Genomic DNA, 21,449 nt, shown 5'->3' with positions numbered 1-21,449 from the left:
TGTCCTTAATGTCTTCTTTTTTTTTGTAGATAGATATTCAAGGTTTGGTATCTGATAGTTTCCTAGAGTTCGATGTCTGGTTTGTGATAAAGCTGGACACTCACAGACTGCCTTCGAGCTCACTGTTGCGGCAAATATTATTATGCGGCATGCACGTTTTTAACGCATGTTCTCCAAATGCCCAATTCTCCGTTATGATAGCTGTACGTATGTGTATACTTTTCCTGTATCTATGAAATAAGTCCTTAGTATTTGTCTTGCCATATCTGTTTCGTTATCCTGCTTTTGGTTTTAAATTTCCATCTGTTGTTGTTGTTATCTAATCCCCATTAAGACGGTAAGGTTCAGTTAAGTTGTTATCGAGGTCATCCAACAGTAGGTCCAGGAAACGTGCTGTTTCGCGGGGGTCGGACCATTGGGAGAGCGATGTCGGTTGTGTGAGGTTAGCAAGGCATGCAAAGAGATGATTAGTGTCTTGGGGACTCATTGCACGCTGGACATATATTTGATATGTCGGGATCGTTTCTGAATAAATAGAATTTAACCAGCTATCCATATCAATTCCCACAACAGCCGGTTATACGTTACCGGAATTGACACAGATTTTATCCAGCCAAGGGCTGTATTTTCAGAGATCCTACTTTTTTTGGGCTGGTAAGTGTTGAAATTTCCATCTATTCTGAGCAAGTTGCTCAAGCTGTGTATTGAGCTCTCTCTATTTCGTTTCTAGCGGGCACGGTATTATCTCCGCCTCGGATTCGTCTATAGACGTTCCTAACTTTGCCAACTCGTCTGCTTTTTCGTTACCGTAAATGTTCCTGTGACCGATAACCAAAATTATGGGTAAGTGGAGTTAGCTTGCTAGTGAGTTTAAAGCCTTCCTACATTTGTTGACTATGCTGGATTTGATTTTTGGCGAAAACAAAGCTTGTAATGCCGCCTGTCGCCTAATGTAAATGGTCGCTTTCAGTATTTTCACACAGTTGTTCACTAGAACTCCATCAGCCTTCTCTAGGCCGAGTACTTCCGCTTGGAAGATGCTAGCTGAGTTTGGTAGACGCAAAGATAGAGAAATATCGAGATCGCATCCCGTCCTACTACGCAGTCTCTGCAGCTCATTTTGGATCCATCGATATAGTTTGATATAGCATCTTCCTCAACTGCTAAGCCTCTTCTTCCTTTACATCTTGAGGGTATTCTCACCTGGAAGTAACTTTTGAAATCCAAATCTGATTTATTTAGATTAGTATCGAACTGCTTCAGAATTTCACTCGGAGAAAGTTAACCTAACCTATAAAAATATTTCAGTTAAATCATAAATTCAGTAGACTAGCTAAGATGAACCCTCAAGTGAGCTGTCTTGTGCCATCACTTCCAACACATACTCGTATTTTACAGAGCATCTCACTTTATGAGTTAAGTATAGCCTGCCTAGGCACTCTTTTTTCCATGACAATATCCTTGTCATTCACAGCAGGCGTCGAAATGTGCAATTTCAAGTGTAATTTAATAGCGAAAATTCAATTCAAACACTCAAACCTTCAAATTCTACGACACATATGCTTCTCTACAGCGAATAATGCAAATATTGCAAGGCATGCAGCGGATTATTGCAATAAACATAATTATAAGCGCTGCATATGATTTTTCAATTACACCACCATATCTCACGCCGAACGCCTTTTGGCAACAACAATGACGCTGACAGCGGCCAGAGTAAATCAAAATTGAGGGCGTAATATGCGCGGGTATTATTACCCCCAACCACCTAGTTAGACACAACAGTTATTTGTATGCATAGGCAATGCAGTGCCATTAAAAGTGCAACACTGCGCGCAGAAGGGTTGCCAAACCGGCTTACAATTGTGGGAGCATGAGTATGGCAATGCTATTACGATGCGCGCAGATACGTGGTAATGCAAACGCGTAATGATAATTAAGTGGTTGCGCCCTACGGCTGGACTGAGTGGTGATTATCTGCTGCCACTGAAGTGGATATCCATATCAATGGCTTGTAAAGGCGCGTCGTTTTCGGTGTGGCAAAAATTTTAATAGATATTTGCATTTGTTTGGGCATATCGTTGTCATTAAAATTTACCCGTGTTGCGGGGGCAGCGGTATGGGCGCAATATTTTATTGAAAGCCGATTTTGCACATATTGCACGCGACACTTGCAATTAGAAGAGGTGTTGAAGCGGAATGCGTGGAGTGTAAGCTCGATTTGAGTGTTGTCATTTAAGTGCGCAAAATTGCAGCGGCAGGGTTGCTATTGATACTTATTGGAGTTGGCGTGAGAGAGAGAGCGAAGGCGAGTGAGAACAAGGCAGACAATTGAATGTTGAAATTTTTTTCTAAAGCAACTGAGTGACGAAACATTTGTAGGCGAGAACTAGGCAAGATATTGGGTAGGATTTCAACCTCTCTGAGCTTAATTTACGCTAGAAGCGTCATTTGAGGTGGGAACTAAAAAGTGATATTTCGACTAAAGAAGCAGCGGAAACCAAAAAAATTATATTTCGAAAAAAAAGAAGAATGAAATTTGTAGAATCAATATAAACTCTAAGCGCGTCTTGATAAATCATTAAGTTCGCTCTATGAGAAGTAAAGTCAAAACCTTATAGAGTCCTTACTCGCTAAGATGAGTGCGAGTTAAATCGATGAATTTCCGCTATGTCCTAGAGCTTAGAAGAAGCTTGAGCAGCTAAGTCCAAAGCACTGCAGTATTTTATAAGTACAGTTAGAGACATTCCGAAATCAATATAAAGTCTAAACGAGCCGTAATTAATTATTAAGCTTGCTACCTGAGCAATAATAATGAAGTCACATAACGGTATGGAATTTTTACTTATTCTGAGGAGTAGAAGCTAGATGTGGAAACTTCTGTTAAGTGGGAGCACAAGCTAGCAAAAAGAAGTGGTCGACCCAATGCAGGTATTTACAAAATATTCTGATTACTAAAAGACTCATGCCTTATTATTAAAGCTTTATGCCATTGGATATATCTTTAACTTACTATACGTTCCATAGCTATGCAATTACAAGCTTTCGAGCTTATCTCCACTATCAAAAGTCTTCTCATAGTAACCTCTTTCAATCGGATGTGACTTAAAACTTTATGGTCCGTTTATCACTCGCATAATTTGGCAATTACGAACATCTGAGTATATTACCATTGACAAAAACATTTTCTTTCTTTTCTTTTTTCTTTTTCAAACAGAATTGTCTTACAACCCTTAGCACCCAAACCACTATAAAAAGCCTTCTCATAACACATTAACATTGTGGCTTAAAACTTCTTCGACTTCTGATTTAATTTTCACTGACAAAATCATTCTGAGAACATGCCTTTTTCGTTCGGAGATGTCTTAAAGCTTATGGGTAACACCCCGAGTCACATAATTCAGTGATAACGATCTACTGAGTACAATTTTACTGTCAAAAGCTTTCTCATAACACTCTTTTGCTGTTTGGAAACGGATTTATACCTGTAGTAACCTCTAAACTTCGCTTAACCACTCTTTACTTTCAATACATCCTATAACTAGAAACTTCCTAACGTAATTGCACTATCAAAAGCCTTCTCAGTACAGCTTCCTGCTAATCGGAGAAGTCAACAAGTGTAGGTTCCCTATCAAAAACCTTTCATTATGAACACATTACCAATTGGAAATTTTTTAAACCAAGAATAGAGAGTTCATTCTCTTGAATACGGCTCTTACCTAAGAAATTGAAAACTTCCGAATGTTATGGGATCTCTCTGCCCTTTAAAGCAAGATCAACTCTCGTAAACGTTTTATAACTGGGCCATTAAAATATCGGATTAAATTACCATCACTAAAAGTTATTTTTAATATCATTCTGCTAATCGGAGGTGACATAAAACTTATAAGACCCTCGAGAAACATTCTCGCGAAATTTGAAGCTATATTTCAATAATAAAAATAAAAGCTCAACTAAGCATATACCAAATGTGAAAACGCCAATTATAGACAGAATACGAAGCAACGGCACTTCAAATAACTGGATCCGAAGATAGAACCTAGATGAATAAACAAACAGAAATTTTGCCAAAGAAGACTAGAACCTTCCTAGCATACGGAAAACGAACCTCTCCCGACCGAAATACCTACAAATATCTATTTGCTTAAAAAGTCAAAATATTTCACGTGATTTACATATGTATATGGATTGCCGTGGGGTTAAAACTTTAACAATCTAATCACAGAATATTCAAATAACTTCAATTAAAAATCATGCGATAAATATCGACAAGCAAACATGATTCTGTTTTGCCAAGCACATACATGAAAATCGCGTGTTCAACAACAACAACAGCTTGACAATGTACCAATTTCGCTATAAAGCACCGTCGCATAGCTAATCTTCCAGTTTTCAAACACATTTCGAGCAAACCCCGCAAAAATGGGTTATCGCTTGCGGCTCGCACTCTTCTGTCCGGTTGTTGTAATATTTTTACAGTTACAGGCGACAAATGCCAATAATCGCAATATCGAGCTGAATTCCTTTCAACCGATGTCGGAGTACGATGACTCCTGGGTGGTTTGGGATACTTTGCGTTTGAAGAAAAAGACGCGCACTGAATTGGGCTTGACAGGTGATGTAAATATCAAGCAGAATTTGGGCAATGAACAGCAGGTGCGATGTACATATATTTTATAATTTTGAATATTATTATAAAATTGCAATATTTCAGGTTTCGCTGCAAATTTACAAATACGATCGTGAGAATAAACGACGTGGCCCGATTGTGTTTCAAACGCAAAAACCGTTCTGTAAACTAGCGGAATCACTCAAGAGCACATATGATGGCATGGTGAAGGCATCAAATTTACCGGAAAAGTTCGAGTGTCCATTCCCCAAGGTAGATTTTTGAGATTATTAATGATTATTATAGTAGTAAATAAATTTATGAAAATTCATTTTAAACAAGAACGCCGTGAATTCATGCAAAAAAAAAAAAAAATAAATGTGTAAAAAAGTAAAAGTTTGAAAGAGAGAGAAAGAGAGCAGAAAAAGAGAAATGTTTTTAATCACTAAAGCTTAATTTATTTTTTCTTATTATTGCTTTTAATTTCCATCGCTTTTTCACAGAACACCTACACCTACAAGGACTATGTACTTGATACCGATGCCCTTGTGAAGGACGTACCGAATGGCGATTATCTTATTGTGGCTGTTTTGAAACATAACGGAAAAGCCGTTAGTGGCATCGAATTGGATGTGACAGTTGAAAATTAAATAGCTAATTGCTTCGAAACTATTTTTTATTTCACAAATATTGTTATTTTCTATATTAATATTTATATGCTAATTAATTTTTGACGTTTTCATACATATATATTTATATTGCGTACAACTATGTATCTCTGCTGCTAAACTATGTCGAACTTTGTAGATAATAATATTGTGAAATATAAATTAAACTTGTAATGAAGGGAAGGTCTTTTATATTATTTAATGTATGCTTTGATCATATTTGATGTAAACATACAACTAAATGTTATTTTTTTCTGATAATCTCTATTACCACGAGCTTATTATTAAATGTAAACGATCCTTGTACGGAAAACTTTTTTATTTGACGAGTTAGCTTTACAAAATTTGGCTAAAATTATTGTTTAAGGCAGCTGTAAAGTCTCCAAAGAAATTGTTCCGATCGGATTACTTTAGCATATAGCTGTCATATTAACTGAACTATCACAAATAATCTTTCGTAAGAAACCTGTTTTGTTTGACAATGTATCTTCTCGAAATTTGACACAAGTTACTATTCAAAGCAATGTCTTAATACATTTTTTTGATCCAAACTAAATGATCAAAATCAAGTTCTTGTATGGAAACACTTTTATTATATTATTAGCATTAAATATTTGCTATATTCTTTAATTACAGATTACACAATACTCACACACGTTCAGGCGTAAATATTTTTTTTTTTTTTCATATTTCCAAACCAGATCGTTATAGCATATACATAAATGCCTACAAACTTGTTTTTGAGTCCTAGTATGGGAACACTTATATATTAAAATTTTTTTTTTAATTTGCTATATTCTACAGCCACTACTCACACACGTTTACATGTAAATATTAGCTTTTTTCATATTTATCCTTTCTTTTTTAATTTCCAACCGTTTAAAGCATGCATTTTCCTTGCTAATTTAGCCCTTTCAATGCGTTTATTTTACGTTTATTGTCTGTCGTTTTTTTTTTTATAGTACTATAGACATACATATATGTATATATATACAATATATACATATTTATGTCTTTGAGTAAGTATTCATTTAATATTTTTTATTACTTTGTCATTATTTACAGTTCATAGAAATCCAATTAATTTTCATTCAGTCCGACATTTTAATAGCCACTTGACATTTTCCATGGGAGCGCCGCGTTATACACACAATGAACATCTGCATATGGTACAGATGTGCGTTTTACTCATATGTATAAAAAATCAGCAATTAAACACCAAAGTAATCGTTTACAAAAAAGTTCGCATTTTTTTAAATAAATGCAATAATTTTGTGCTCGTTCTTTTTATAGCATTTACAAGTGTGCATGTCTGACCAGAAGTGCTCGCAATGAATTGTCTATACTTTTTACCAATTTCGCGCAGCACTTCAATATGCTTGTTTATGAATATGTACACAAAAATAAATGCATATTCACAAATACGTATAAATATGTAACTATATAACACAGGCGCATACTTACTTACCTCCATCACTTTGCAAGTTAGCCAAAGCACAGCAGCATTTCTATCAGCACAAAACGCACATACTTAGTTACATAAAATTAAACGTAAAACGCGCACACTTGTCTGTAAAGCCTTTTTTAATATTTTGCTTTTTGATGCTTTATTAAATCTGTCGATATTGGTTTAAAATATACTTGGTTGCAATTTTACAGTTGCATATATAGTTGTTAGTACATATATAACAACGATAGCAACTTTTCCACCAGAACTTTCCATGCGAACCAACAGCTTCTGTTGCTCAGGCACATCGGTATATGTATATACGAACATAAACGAACATAAATTTATGCTTAAAACGCGCACACTTGACCGCACAATGATTTTACACTACCTTTTTGTGAATAGCTTATATAAATATAATACAATTTAATTTTGTAAATTTGAAACACGCACAATTTCAATTTTTATTGAAGACAATTCAATTAATTTTTAAAACTGTCATTTCCTTCGCTTTGATCTTCCTTCTTCTTACACACAGGGTGGCGATCATTGCAATCGAATTAAGGAACACGTTTAACCCCACACTTTAATTCACCTCAATATTGTTTTTGCATAATTTTTACCGTCTTCCTCGCACTTCCGTCAAAGAATTCAAATAAATTTACTATAATTTACTTTAATTAAGAAGCATTTTTATATTTATTTGTTCATTTTAATATTATACAAAAAATATGTTTTTTATACAAAAAAAAATAGCAATACATCCGAGTCATACTGTTTCAAAGACATTTTTCGCGAACGAGGTGTGAGAGCAGACATTTTAAATAGTACGTCATGTGAAACAAAAAGGAAGTGCTTAACGGGATCATAAATGAAAATTTTCTATTTATTTAATAATCTACACAAGTTTTGTAAATATCATTTGAATCTCCTACTTCATTCGTGCGTAAATTTATCATCCACATATCACACATTACAAATACAAACCAAACACAATCAGTATTACTGAAATGAGTGAGGCAGAAAATCAAGAAAATAAATAAGCAAACTAAAATAAGTCGAATATATTTGCAACAACGCAATAATGCAGCAGCTGAGCGCACAATCGAGTGAAGTTGCAAATACAAAGGAGATGAATGTTGCCAAAACCCTCAACTGACGCAACTCTGTGGGATGTGACCAGCCAGCCAGCCAGCCAACCTGCCTTAGCCGACGTAAGTGGCTTGTACACGCTGGTAAGTGAAAAGTTTCTGCCGACATTTTCGAGGCCATTTATTGTATTGTATTTATGTATTTAAAACAAAAAGCATTTATTTCTAAAATACTCGCACCATAAGCAGTTGGGAGTTCCGAAGTAAACTAGTAAGAAACAAGTGTAGCGGCAAGACAATCGACCAGCCAGTCAGACAACACAAAACGACGATTGTAATGGCATTGAAAACTTGGCGCAAAACTTCATTTTCTAGAATTGTACAATGAGTTGATAGTGCAAAATAAAGTAAGATAATGAATTAGCGGGCAGAAGAAAACTTGTGAATTCAAATAGCCGGATGCGATTGAGCGCTACAAAGCAGTTGCCGCTGAAATGTAAAAAGATATTGTTGTTGTAGTAGTGTGAGGATTTCAAAGCAATGGGTGTTGCCGAAGAGCTGCAGTTGATGGTTCGATGAATTTATTACACGCAAGAAAAGTGCAAAACTAAATTTGTGGATTTAGGTACGTAAGGAACGTAAATTACATGTAAGTGTATGTATGTACATATACATACATATATTTCCGTTAAGGTGTTAAAAGTTCCTCACATAGATGTTCATAATAACAATAGAACCGTGTCTACTAACATGAATATATATGTATAAGAACATATTTTGTAAATACCAATGTAATTGTTTAAAAATTCAGATATAAGACTACAACAAATTTAGTTGTAACGGTTATTTAATTCTTATAATTTTTTTTTTATTGTTATAATCTTTAATTTTAGCTCCTTAAAATGTGTTTATTTTCAAAGCTATACATTTATACCTATTAATTGCTATAGTCCCTTTAATTTAATTTTCTTAATATGAATTAATTTTTATTTTCTATCTTCTCCCACAATAGCGTAGCACCACCCATTCACCACTTGTAACCCCATATGTGGTGAAATCTACAAACACAACTCCTCGATTCAATTTCGCTTGACTTACAGCGCCATCTATGTTTCAACTTGGCGCAGAACATTCATTTCAATTGTAAACAAAACGCTGTCAAAACGTTAAGCGCCAGCTGCAATCCAATCAGCTGTTTTTTGCTTCACTCAATTCGTTTACATTTTTGTTAACCTAAAATTTTTTAGTGTTTTTTAACAATACGCGTAGTTTTGCCGCCTCAAATTAAACTTTTTGTTTATTGCTGTGAAATTGAAGTGAAATTGTGTTGTTTTGTGTATTCGCTAAAGTGTTTTAAACAAATTTGACAATGTTCAACGCACGCACGGACACGTTGAAACTGAATCAAACCGCAATGTTTGCTAAAATACGCGCCGGTTTGCCGGTGGAGCGCCAGCACACGCAAAATTTGCTCGAATGCAAGGATGATATGCTGTACGCATGGGATTCGGAAGAATGCTGTTTATTGGCGGTGAATTGGCGTCTGGCCGCCTTGGAAGGCTTCGAAGCCGTCAAATATCAGGTAAGTGTGAAGTAGCATTGAATTGTACGAATGGTTTACATTTGCCGGTGGGTGACGTTGTATTTTCATACATAGTTGTGCGAATGTTGTTGCCGCCTATGGTACCTTTGATATAAAATTTAAAATTATTCATGTTCTGTGTATGCGCAGAAATGAACTGATCAGATCACACTTTTATGAATAAAACTGATTAACTTGTGTTTTTGCAAATGGTATTGTTGCTGTTGTGTTGTATGTCATTTACTATTATAATATGCCATAATTCAGGAGTTTTACGAAGCCTTTTATAAATATAAATAAAGTCTTACAAAAATAATATATGAAGTGAACTGTGTGTACTTAACGAAACAATACCAATGACAACAAATTATTTCAGAATATCTTTGTGTTGATGGTTATTCTTTGCATAAATATAAGCTATCAGACTTAAAGATAAACTCTTCTTTTTCCTATAAAATGTAATTTAATAGTAACACACCCGTTTACATTTAGATCTCAGACTGCATCGATCGTTTTATTATGCATACTATACAAAAATTTTGTTTAGATCGATCTGTGCTTAATATAATCATTAATATAGTAAAGCAAGAATTTAAATAAAACGAAATTAAGCATACCCAAGCTCATTGAAAGCTCTTAGGGAGGAAGTTTTATGCGACAGTGAACAGTGAATGTCAATAACAAATATTTTATATAATATATATTTTAGCGCCATGACATATTAATTGAATATTTATTTAATAATCATTCGAAAAACTCCTAACCTCCTGGGTAATGCACGTTTCATTAAAAAGGCATGAATACACAAAAAAAAAATATTTTTTTAAATAACGTCTCGCATTAGCATCCGTTATATGCGAAAAGTAATCGACTGCAATTATTCAACGGCTTAAATATCAATTTTTCTCACATTTCTCGTCATTAAACTGCATTTTTTTTATACAAAAAGGCAACCTCCCTCGTATCACACTACTGCTGCCAAAGTAAATAGGTTTGTTTCACGATACTCCCTGTTGGTTTGGTATAAAAATTGATTTTTTTTTTATTTTTATTTTTAAACTCTGTTTTCCTTACAGCTGCCCTGGTCCAATGACAGCAAGACGCTTCATTCAATGGCATCTTCAATTTCGCGTCACTTTTTTTTGTCAGCGCCGCTTTGACGCCAACTCGCCAGCGACGTCGGGCACTTTGTCACACACAAAGTGGGAAGCAATTCTTTTGCATTTTATTACAATTTTTCTATTTAGTATAAAAAATTCAATTTTTCCACGCACATACAACCAAACGCGTGTGCGTTAGTTTGTGTTGTTGTGGCGATGAATATCTGCCACCCCTTCCCGGTCTGCGTGCGGCATACTAACTTGCACAGCACATTTACTGCCTCATCTATTTAATACCATAAATAATTGCTTCTAATTAAATATGCTCAAATGAAAATGTCCGCTTTTTTCGTTTTTTTGTTTTGCTAAATGTCATTTTTTCAATTTTTCGCACCCGTTTGCTTCATTGTGTGCGCTGAGCAAAAGGCGCACAGGACTGCTGCTGGACGCTTTGGCTTGCCGGTGCTGCAGTTGACGCGCGCGTGATGGAGCGAATGTCATTCGAAATGAAATTTAAGTTCCAATTTGCGAGCAAAACGAAGAAACAATTACAAAAGCAAGCAAAAGCAGAAAAATTAAACAAAAACATTTAATACAAAAGGATAAAGTAAAGTGAAATAAAAATTGCGGAAGTTAAGAATTAAAAAGAAATGCAAAAATTTTACTCAGCAGCATGTAGCGCGGCCGCTGGGCGCTTAGCTTGCAATGTGGGTGGCGTTGACGGAATTTAATAGTTTTCAATTAGGAATCATTCGTTTGCAGACGATAGCTTCCCTCCCCCACCCGCCATTACCGTTTTGCTGGCGCCTCATCCGCTTCCTGCGCCTGTCAGTCAACGCTTGACGCTTCTTCCGCGTCGGCTGCCTACTTCCTTTGCGCTGTCTTTCAGCGTCTCTAAGCCAACCTGCTTGCCTACACGTTCGCCTTGTTTCAAGTGTCAACAAATGAAGTCACGATTTTGTCGCGCACACAATGCAACTCAAACCCCCTCCACTACCGTGACCAACGCGTACGTACCACTTGCTATCGCTGGCACTCTCGCCACCTCAGCTCATTTGGCATTCACTATTCTTTCAATGACTGCTGACGGCGCTTTTCACGGCATTTTTTCGCGCCTTGCCGTTTATCGTAAATTTTATTTTATTTTAATTTCACTGCAATTCGTTATATTCTCAATGTTTCTCACACTTTGCACCCCGTCACTTAATTGTTTACTTATTTTTTCTTTTTTCGCTTTATTTTTATTTGTGCACTAGCGGTCGCGTCAATTTCTTTTAGTCACAGCACTGTTTTGCTTGCAACAGAAAATTCTTTATTGAAATGCTCGCCCTGGAATTTGTCACGTGACACTCATTTGCTGCAAAAAGCAAGAAAATAATGCAAAAATTACCGTTTTCTTATTTTTTTTGTAGTCCAGACCTGGTAATATGGCGTGTAGACTCAAATGTGGCTGTGTTTAGTGAGCGCCACCGCATTGAGTGTCAGCACAATTGCTTCGCTGATTATAAGTGGCATGCAATGTGGGGTTATTTTCCAACAAAAAAAATGCGAAAAATGGACGAAGTCATAGCCTATTTACTCCACCCTTAATGCTAGGTAAAGTGGAGTTCTAATTAAAAGCACTTGTTCCTATTCAGCTTAACTGATGCTATTTTGTTTCGCAAATTCCACTTTATTATCTTAGGAAGAAAGATTATTTAACGAAAAAAATAATAAAAAAGCTGGAATGACTTATAGTGTTGTTGTTATTATTGTTGTAGCGACAGAAAACATTCATGCAGTAATTTGGAAAAATGCTGCCGAGGTTACAGTCTTTGGGCGGATAAAAGTCCGGGTCCGTTCCGGTTAAGTACACGCGACTGTCGTGGGAACAGAATCTCATATCTGGGTTTGACTGTTTTTTTGACACTATAAAACACTCTTAAAGGAGTTTTTTCTAAAAGCGATCATTCCTTTGTTTGGTCTACGATAATTATCCAAAATCGACCCCGACATACCAAATATATGTATGTACATACATATGTTTTGCGTCCAATGAGTTGCCGCATGACTCTGTTCACCACTTTGCAGACCTAATGAATCTAAATACGTAAGAAGACTTGCAAATCCTAATCTTTAACAATACAAACCCAGACTAAGATCCATTATCAAGACAACCGGGCTTTCCTTTCCAAAACCTAACCGTGGTTTTTAGCCAATGTAACAATCTTTCTCAAAACAATGTGCAATAACCAAAATTTTAGGTATCCTGTCGTTAAAAAAAATGTATTTCGGTATCCACATTGGAAAATCTTCCTCGATAAATAATCTTATTAGATATATTTGCATAAGAACTATAATGTTTCTTCCAACAAGCTGAAACTGATAGATTCCCAAGCATTCCTTCAAAAAGCTTCCGAAAGCTAAGCTTCTTCTAAAGCTTTGACTTTTTTAATTTAAGATTTGAATTAAGATATTACATGTGATTCTACTTGGTTCACTCTAAGGCTTTCATTTGATCTGAATTAATTAAAAGCTTATTGAATGGATTGTAGATGAACTTCATTCCAAAAAACAATCTTTCCAAACTATTATTAGCGCTTAAATAAGTAATACCTCATGTTTTAAAGACGTATTTTTAAATAACAGCTGAATTTAATTGTTCCTGCGGACAACTCTCAAACCTAGACATCGAAGTAATGCAGAGAAAGGAGACAGAGAGAGAGATGGAAGAAATGAAGAAAAGAGAAAGAGAGTTAGAGATAGAAGAGATGTAGAAAGCTATAGAGATATTGCATATATCTTGTTGATATATATACTTGTATATCGATAAAATCCAAGTAATATTCTCTTAAGTAGTTTCCAATGGCTTAGAAGCTTCGGTTGTCGTTTTTTCTTACAAGCAAATACCAGGGTTATATGGTTTCTAAGGGTCGTTTGTATTTATGGTTTGTATTGTAATAATTGTCCACCTGTGCTCGCTATTCATGGAATTGTTGAAAATTTTCAGTGTAAATTTTTGTTTACATAATATTCAAGGTTACAAGACAAAGAACCAGAAAAATATTGCTGCCGTTCAGAGCAACTGTTGCTGAAGACCGCAATTTGTCGATTCCAAGACGTTCTCAGGAATTGGAACTGCTTCAAACCCTAAACCTGGCGGATTGTGAGAAAAGATTTGGGCTTGCATCCATATAAAATTGTTTTCTGTCTGAATTTGCTAATTTTGCCTTGGAACAACTTGAAAACGGTAAAGATTTTTCAAGAAAATCATTAAAATAAACAAAACTATCGATTCTGGTGCGAAGAGTATCCACAAATTATTCAAGATCAACCATTACATTCACCTGAATTATCTTCTAATTCACTCGAAATTAAGCTGGTGACACCGTGACTATCAATGGAGAGCAGTATAGATCGATGAAAACCAACTTTTTTTGGGTGCAATTGAAAGAAGTTGGTCTTAATTTCATCTGGTTCCAACAAGACGGAGCTAAATATGTGCCACCAGCACGTGTTACAGCCGAATTACTGCGAGAAAAGTTTGGAGATTCGATTATTTCAAGCAGTTGTGACATTGAATGGCCTCCAAGAAGTTGTAATTCAACACCATTAAACTATTTCTTGTTTGGTTATTTGAGGTCTTTGGTTTTTAGCAATAAATTAGACTCTCTTCTAGCTTTAGAAGTCAATTTAACGCGATATCCATGACATACGACTTGATTTGGTGGAAAACGGACTTGAAATTGAGTTATATATGAAAGGTATACAAAACCATACTTTAAAACAAAGCTTAAGACCTTAATAAAAAATGTTTTATTTAATATTTCCGCAAACAACTGCAATGAATTGAATGCATTGCAATGCAGTCAATGATGTCAGCCATAAAAAAAGAACTTGAAGCAAAAAAGAAGACAAAAACTCGCTTTAACGACTTGCCGCACGACTAATTAATTGAATTCACTCGAGAATCCTGAATGCACCGCTGCATATGGAGACTTATACTGTTAACCTTTAAAGAGCATATTAAATTTTAGCCGAAAGAAAAAACCGTTATATAGCTGTGCTATAAAAGCAATTGGTGCGGCGAAAATGTAAAACATGCGACATTATTGGCAGCCAAAATGGTGGTTATATAAAAAGTATATTTTAAGTACTTATATATTTCCGTATGAGGGTGGTACTAAAATAAGACAAAGAAAATTATAGAAAACTTTAAGACAAAAGTAAAAAAAGAAAAGCTTATTTTTGTAAAAGATTTCTGTGGAATGTTTTAATGCGCCACTTGAAATATTGGCCCGTCTAACAAAGTGTCTTTCAGGTTAGAAAAATAAAATAAAAGCAAAATGCCTTGAAGAGATCAAACGTTCACCTCTGCAGTAGAGTTGAAATATTTCAGTTACCTTGTTAGACCTGAGTAGATACTTTTTTAAATCAAAAATGTAAATTTCGTAAAAAAAAATTTATATACAAAATAAAAATGTGAAAAAAATCAATTTTCACTTTTTAGTTATTTAAAAGAAGATTTTTAGTTTTCGCACGTTAGCTCCCTTTTCGTAGACCAGATCACAAATAAAAAAATTTTGTTATTTGAAGTTTTTATATAATTTTTGAGGTTATGTGAAAACGTAAAGTTTTAGTCCTTTTTATAACCTTTTTTTTATAAACTCATAGTCTTGCCGAAAATCGAGATAAACCATTTTTAACCCTTTAAAATTCAATGACGAGCCTCACCTTGCGTTTTTTTGACCTCACATAGGCCATACATTATTTGTATTTTAATTTTTGGTACTTACCATGAATATTTTCACTTTTAACCATTTTTAAATGCTTCTGCACTGGCCTATGTACAATTTTTGTATAAGTTCCTTAAAAGGAATTCCATTCTGAATTAAATTTTATGTACTTAATTCGGTTTTTACCAAGAATTAATATCACAAAACCGTAGGAAAAATATTGTTGGGCCGCTCACAGCCGAATCGATGGAAACTGAAAAGCCGATGCCGCACAGCTGCTTGCTGGGAAGGACACCCTTTCTCCAATTTACGATTGGATGCTAGTCGGTTTTCCGTTGTACTCTAACATTGGACCTATGGACCTCCATGGAGAATAGGTTCATACGCGTTGCGGCTAAATGTTTTGTCGGACGCTCTTTGCCAAAGCTGCGAAAGCTGTATAGAGGAAGGCGAGTTAGAATCAGCTCGTCTCCTTCGTTGCCGGTCTTTTGAACGACTTTGAAATATCGCGGTAGTTAGACCTTTGTCGCACTTAGCGCAATAGCTAGAATTGATATTAGCCGCCTTCACAAATTTGTGGTAAGCTGAAAACGATTCGTCGATCTATGGGAATCTAGTGACCCACTTTTAGAAGTTTATGAAATATTATGGACGTTATATCCGCTCAAGTGAGTTCCATCGATTTTCGTTCAATTCTACGACCCAACCTAGCCCATCCTCTAACTTTTTCCAAAGTATCTAATGGGATACATCAACAATAATTAGTTAATAGAGACTGTAGAATTTAGTTTCTGCTGAAGTTTTGTTGTTGTTAAGGAATTATTTTTAGAAAAAATCTTAACACTATCAACTTTTATATTTGATTCCAGTATCTACTACTTCGTTCATCTAATGTTAATTAATTTAATATTTCCAAGTTTAAATTAGAGTTTGGATTAAGGACTATCAACCACTGAGTTTGGAGTTAAATTTTAGCCGGAAAATGTCTTCGTTTTCGAGAGTTCGTTAGGTAGAAATGTGGTAATCAGGCAAGCTCCAAAAGCCTTGATCCAAGTTAAGTTGTCATCGTCGTTACTTGAAATCCTCGGGCGCACCCTCGTAATGTAAGTAAATATCGCCTCGGTTAATTAATTACACCCATTTATATGCATTACAAACTGTCAGCAAGTACGAAATAAGTAATTAGCCATTCATGAGTAGATATTATGTCTGAACTATATATAGTATGTACCATATGTCCCTGGTGGTCCGCGGTTGCAAGTACTCAATATTTTCTGGTCACTTACTAATTTGCCGTTTTTTATGTTTGCAGAAATATGTAAAAATGTCAGCGCTAATTAAACGAAACGTCATTGTGTGTCAATGCGAGGTAGAAGTGAGTCGCATCACTGCATTTCGAGGCACTTGGCTACTGCAGCTAAAGAGACAGCTGAAGTGTCGTAGACAAAGCGCTGATTATTAATTTATTTCCACCAACATTGGTGCAGGCATCTGATTTTTTCTTGGTTTTTGACGCTGTACGATAATCAAAAGCATCAGCATTGCTGCTTGTCGCCACCACCAACAAGTTATTTCTCACCTCATTGACATTTTGGCGCTTCTTCAGATCGTTGCTGGCCGTTGGTGTACACTTTGTGACGGCATATACATTTTTATTCCTTTTTTTAGGTCCTTCGGCAGCAAACCCGGTTCGGCATCCACTCTTTTTTTGAGTCATTGCATTTTTATAGCTTCGTGTATGCAAACACTGGAGTCTATTAACCTCAATTTTATTACGCGCCACTCATTTGATATGCTGACTCCTTTGCTATCCAGCGCGATCTCCTCCAGCTTCATTGCTGTTGTTAAATAAATAGCGTTTGACTGGTAGAAAAAATCGAAAAATCTTTTTCATCACTTTTACCTGTCGCCATTGAGCATTGCAGCCATATTTTAAAATGCAACACTGTTGCTTGCACATTTTTATGCGTTGCGCTTACAAATCACTGCGCCATTCAAAGCTAACCGCATTCGAGCTTTGCGTACGGTTTTTTTTCATTCATTTTTCCACTCTTGCGGTCCTTACCGCTCATTTGGTCCATAGTTCAGTCGCATTCGTTTTTGGCAGCTTTTTTCGTCAATTCCTCCACTATTTTTGTTCGTACCCCACTTGGTCCAGCGGTTAGCGGCATTTGCTTAAACAAACTTTGTTTCGTTTTTTCACTTTACTTCGCTGGCCTTCACTGGCGCTCTCAACAATCAACCGGAAGCAATGTTTACAATTTTTTCCTTGTTACCTGCCCCGTTTGGCTGCATTGCGGCATTCAATTGTTGCTGTCGGTCCATCGTCGCCGCTCAATGTTCGTCGAAAAGTATTGAAAAATCTCCAGACAGCATTTCACGTGCAACTTTTCGTTTACTTTTTTGTTGTCGCGCGGTCACAAAGTTAATTTGTAAACAAGAAAAAACGTTAACTTCGGCTGCACCGAAGCTAATATATCCTTCACAGGTGCATTTCTTTTAGTAACTATGTGTTCAGTTTGTATGGCAACTATATGCTATAGTTAACCGATCTGAACAATTTCTTCGGAGATTTCATTGGTGTCCTAATAAATAACCTGTGCTAACTTTTGTGAAGGTACATTTTCAAATGTGAAAGTTTTCCATACAAGAACTTGATTCCGATTTCAGTTTGTATGGCAGCTATCTATCTGAAATAGTTGCCTCAGAAAATAATTCATACCAAATTTTGTGAAGATACATTGACAAATGTGAAAGTTTTCCATACAAGAACTTGATTCCGAACGTTCAGTTTGTATGGCAGCTATATATTATAGTGGTTACCGATAATCTATACCAAATTTGGCAGTTACAGAAATACAACTTGTTCCGTCATCAAATGCAGCTTCTTGAAGAGAAAATGACGTTTGCAAAATTTCAAAACGTAATCTTAAAAACTGAGGGACGAGGTTGTATATATACAAACGGACAGATAGACAGATAGACGGACATGGCTAAATCGACTCAGTTCAACATACTGATCATTTATTTATATACTTTATAGGGTCTCCGACGCTTCGCTCTGGGTGTTACAAACCACGTGACAAATTTAATATACCCTGTTCAGGGTATAAAAAATCGCGGACGAGCGCGAGCTTATGATTGTGCGGTTTTCGTCTCGGCGGTACGGTTCAATGTTTGTGGCTTGCAAATAAGCGCGTGAATTATTTTTCCCCCAAAATGTTGTTACACTCTAACCTCAAAATTTAGACAACTTCACTTTCACTCTTTTGCACTTCCCATTTACTTTATGCCACTGCACATTCTCTTGACTTTACCCCACCATCCCTTCACTCCAACTTACCTTAATTTCATTCCACATTCACTGCTCAACCACGCAACACCGTTAACACCAAAATCGCTCGGCCGTTGCGCATCGTGAAAAGGGTTCAACTGCAACGCTTTCCTTTGCGAACGCAGAAAATCCAGTTAAAAGTATGAAAGCTGAAATTTATTGGTATTTTACACTGTCGTACTGTTATTTATTTGTTATTTTCTTTATATTCACCGTTTTTGTGTTCGTTTTTTCTACTTTTTCAAGTTTCCCGAATAAAGGTAATTTATAAGAAAATTGTTTGTGTAACCACGGCCTGAAAGGTGGTTAATGAGACACAGCCACACTCACCCAAGTTCAATGAGGCTAATAAATTAATAGAATGACAGTTTTGGGCAGTTCTAACCTCACAATTTAAGCAGTTCCCCCATCTGAGATAACCCTTTGTTTTACTTTAGACGGGGTTTTTTTGCTTCTTACTTTCGAATTTTTAGAGAGCTGGTATCGTTTCTAAATATTAAATAGAAATTTAAAATCCGTTCGATTTTGAGATCTTTGTTGTATAGTAATTTTGGTAGTAGTCGGAAAGTATTTATTTAAAAAATTGGCTCCCGAAAAATATTCCACAAAACTCCTATCGCAGAGCTTAGTAAATTAGCAAATTGAGTAAACTCTATAACAAGTTCCCTGCAACGAAATTGTATCCAGAAAGATAGAACACTTACATTGGCAATGAGCCCTGCATGGATGTCCCAGAAGTCAGGAACTCCGATATGCATAGTGAACGTTTTTTTTTTGGTAATCCAAAAGTATTTGCTGGCTTAGAGCTTTGACGATGTGTATCTGTATCCATGAGTATTTTGCGCAGAAATTTATTTACAAAGGCATAGGTTTTTCAGAGTCATTCACTCTCTACTTTCTGCCGAGTTTCTGAAGGTGGGATCTTAGACGTTGGTGCCCTGTGATGTCTTTTACAATGTACTTAGTTCCCTTTTATATATTCACTATCCAGCTCTTCAGATTATGCAAAGCTTTTGTCATTACAAAACTTTGGTCGAATATGCTCGAGTCTTCACTTCTGTCAGTTTTAGTTTAAGAAAACAAGCATTTCTTTTAAATCTTCATCCTAGAAATGAAAATGATACATAAATGCTATAGTTTTTGAATTCTTCTTTCTGTTTTTTTACTACCGTAGACACCGCTTATTCGGTTATAGCCGAGTTTACAGCAGCGCGCCAGTCGTTCTTCCTTTTCGCTGTTTGACGCCAATTGGAGATTCCAAGTGCAGCCAGGTCCTTCTCCACCTAGTCTTTCCAACGGAGTAAAGGTCTTCCTCTGCTTCCTCCGACGGGTACTGTGTCGAATATTGTCAGGTCGTTCACTACCAGAACCATTTGCTTCGCTTCCTTATCAAGTTAAGAGAAAGCAGAACTAACGGCGCGTTTGTTGAGGCCAATGATATCAATATCATCGGCGTACGCCAGCAGCTGCTCGGAGAGATCTTTTCCAATCCTGATGAAGTCTTTAGTTTTGTTCAAGTTTACACAGCCGTACTAGTTTGGCGAGGATACCAAATTCTGACAGCGCGACATAAAAGCAGCTCTTTTTCATGCAGTCAAAAGCAACTTTGAATATGACGAAGAGGTGCTGTGTGTCGATCCTCTTTTCACGGGTCGTTTTTGACACATTGTTACATCCAATCAGTTTATTGACGGTGTGATTTAGTCTTTCACACAGTATGCACGATAGAACCTTATATGCGATGTTGAGGAGGCTTATCCCACGGTAGTTGGCGCAGATTGTGGGGCCTTCCTTTTTGTGTATTGGGCAGAGCACACTTAAATTACAATCGTCGGGCATGATTTCGTCCGACCATATTATACAAAGATGCTGATGCATGCTACTTATGACTTCTTCGCCATCGCACTGCCGGCTATCCATCAGCCCCCGCTGCTTTGTTGTTTATATATTATTTTTAAGATCTTTTGCTAGCTTTTTAACGAAAAAATATAATCTTTTGTATAAATCATAAACAATCTTGAGTATTTTGACCTAAAAAATTAGCAAAGAGTCGCTATAAACCTCATAGTCTTGAGCTCGCTGACTAAAGAAAGAATGTCTAGACTACTTATTTCTAGCATCACGTTATTTTATGATTGGACTGATGCTATTGCAGAACACTTTAATGTTGATGAGTTGCTAGGACAGCGACTTTAGTATCATTAACTACGATGAAGTTGCGGATAGGAGCACCATTGGTTTCTTGTGGCTCACACTACACTTAAGAAGTGAAGAGAGAGGTAAGATTGTGACATACTGTCATACAAGGTCTGTCGCAAAAGAAACAGGACTGTTAAAAAAAACAACAAAAAATTAATATTTTTCAAAAGTTATATTTTTTTTATTCAAAGTAGTTTCCTTGTGCTTCGATACAGCGTTTAGCCCGGTCAATTAGCATTTCAAATGAGTGTTTAAGGTCATTTTTCGGAATGCTCTTGAGAATATCGGTCGTCGCCTTTTGTATAGCTGAAATGTCCTGAAACCAGTGTCCTTTCATGGGCAAATGAAGTTTTCCAAATAGGTAAAAATCACAGGGTGCCAGATCAGGTGAGTAGGGTGAGTGATTAATGGTTAATATGGAGTTTTTTGTCAAAAAATCACTGACAAGCGTCGACCGATGACACGGCGCATTATCGTGCAACAGGCGCAGGACCCTGCCTCACGGTATTGTGGTCGAGCACGACGAATGCGTGACAAAAGACGCTTCATAACACCAAGGTAAAACACAGCATTAATCGTTTGGCCAGGTGGGACGAACTCTCGGTGTACAATATCCTCGGAATCGTAAAAACAAATCAGCATTGTCTCTATTTTTGATTTCTGAAGACGACCGACTTCTGATCGGCACAGAGGTCCTCGCGACC

At 36.3% G+C, this 21,449-nt stretch overlaps 2 protein-coding genes and 1 long non-coding RNA gene across 3 annotated transcripts in view; 2 read left to right on the top strand and 1 right to left on the bottom strand.

Annotated features, from left to right (window-relative positions):
• LOC126760493 (uncharacterized) overlaps nucleotides 1-7,398 on the bottom strand; it is a 101,267-nt gene extending 93,869 nt beyond the window's left edge. The window contains exon 1 of the long non-coding RNA XR_007667206.1: nucleotides 6,746-7,398. This is a non-coding gene — a long non-coding RNA (uncharacterized LOC126760493). The remainder of the gene's footprint in view (nucleotides 1-6,745) is intronic.
• LOC126760484 (uncharacterized) lies at nucleotides 4,378-5,455 on the top strand. The gene is made up of 3 exons (XM_050476142.1): nucleotides 4,378-4,656; nucleotides 4,715-4,882; nucleotides 5,113-5,455. Exons 1-3 carry the CDS (start codon nucleotides 4,423-4,425, stop codon nucleotides 5,257-5,259), a joined length of 549 nt encoding a protein of 182 aa, XP_050332099.1. The 5' UTR covers nucleotides 4,378-4,422; the 3' UTR covers nucleotides 5,260-5,455.
• A 1,613-nt stretch (nucleotides 7,399-9,011) lies between the features above and the next one.
• LOC126760466 (nuclear pore complex protein Nup88) overlaps nucleotides 9,012-21,449 on the top strand; it is a 98,144-nt gene continuing 85,706 nt past the window's right edge. Inside the window, exon 1 of the mRNA XM_050476111.1 lies at nucleotides 9,012-9,397. Within this exon, the coding sequence (XP_050332068.1) occupies nucleotides 9,185-9,397 (213 nt within the window). The 5' untranslated portion in view covers nucleotides 9,012-9,184. The remainder of the gene's footprint in view (nucleotides 9,398-21,449) is intronic.

The sequence above is a fragment of the Bactrocera neohumeralis genome, chromosome 5 (assembly GCF_024586455.1).
Source record: "Bactrocera neohumeralis isolate Rockhampton chromosome 5, APGP_CSIRO_Bneo_wtdbg2-racon-allhic-juicebox.fasta_v2, whole genome shotgun sequence".
Lineage (NCBI taxonomy): Eukaryota > Metazoa > Arthropoda > Insecta > Diptera > Tephritidae > Bactrocera > Bactrocera neohumeralis.
The sequence above is the reverse complement of the archived record's forward strand: the minus strand, read 5'-3'. Positions and strand labels throughout refer to the sequence as shown.

Bases quoted from the DNA above. Each gene is read 5' to 3' on its own strand.
- LOC126760484 (XM_050476142.1), top strand. From the start codon at position 4,423: ATGGGTTATCGCTTGCGGCTCGCACTCTTCTGTCCGGTTGTTGTAATA. The intron at 4,657-4,714 runs GTGCGATGTACA...GCAATATTTCAG, and splicing joins ATTTGGGCAATGAACAGCAG to GTTTCGCTGCAAATTTACAA. The intron at 4,883-5,112 runs GTAGATTTTTGA...GCTTTTTCACAG, and splicing joins TCGAGTGTCCATTCCCCAAG to AACACCTACACCTACAAGGA.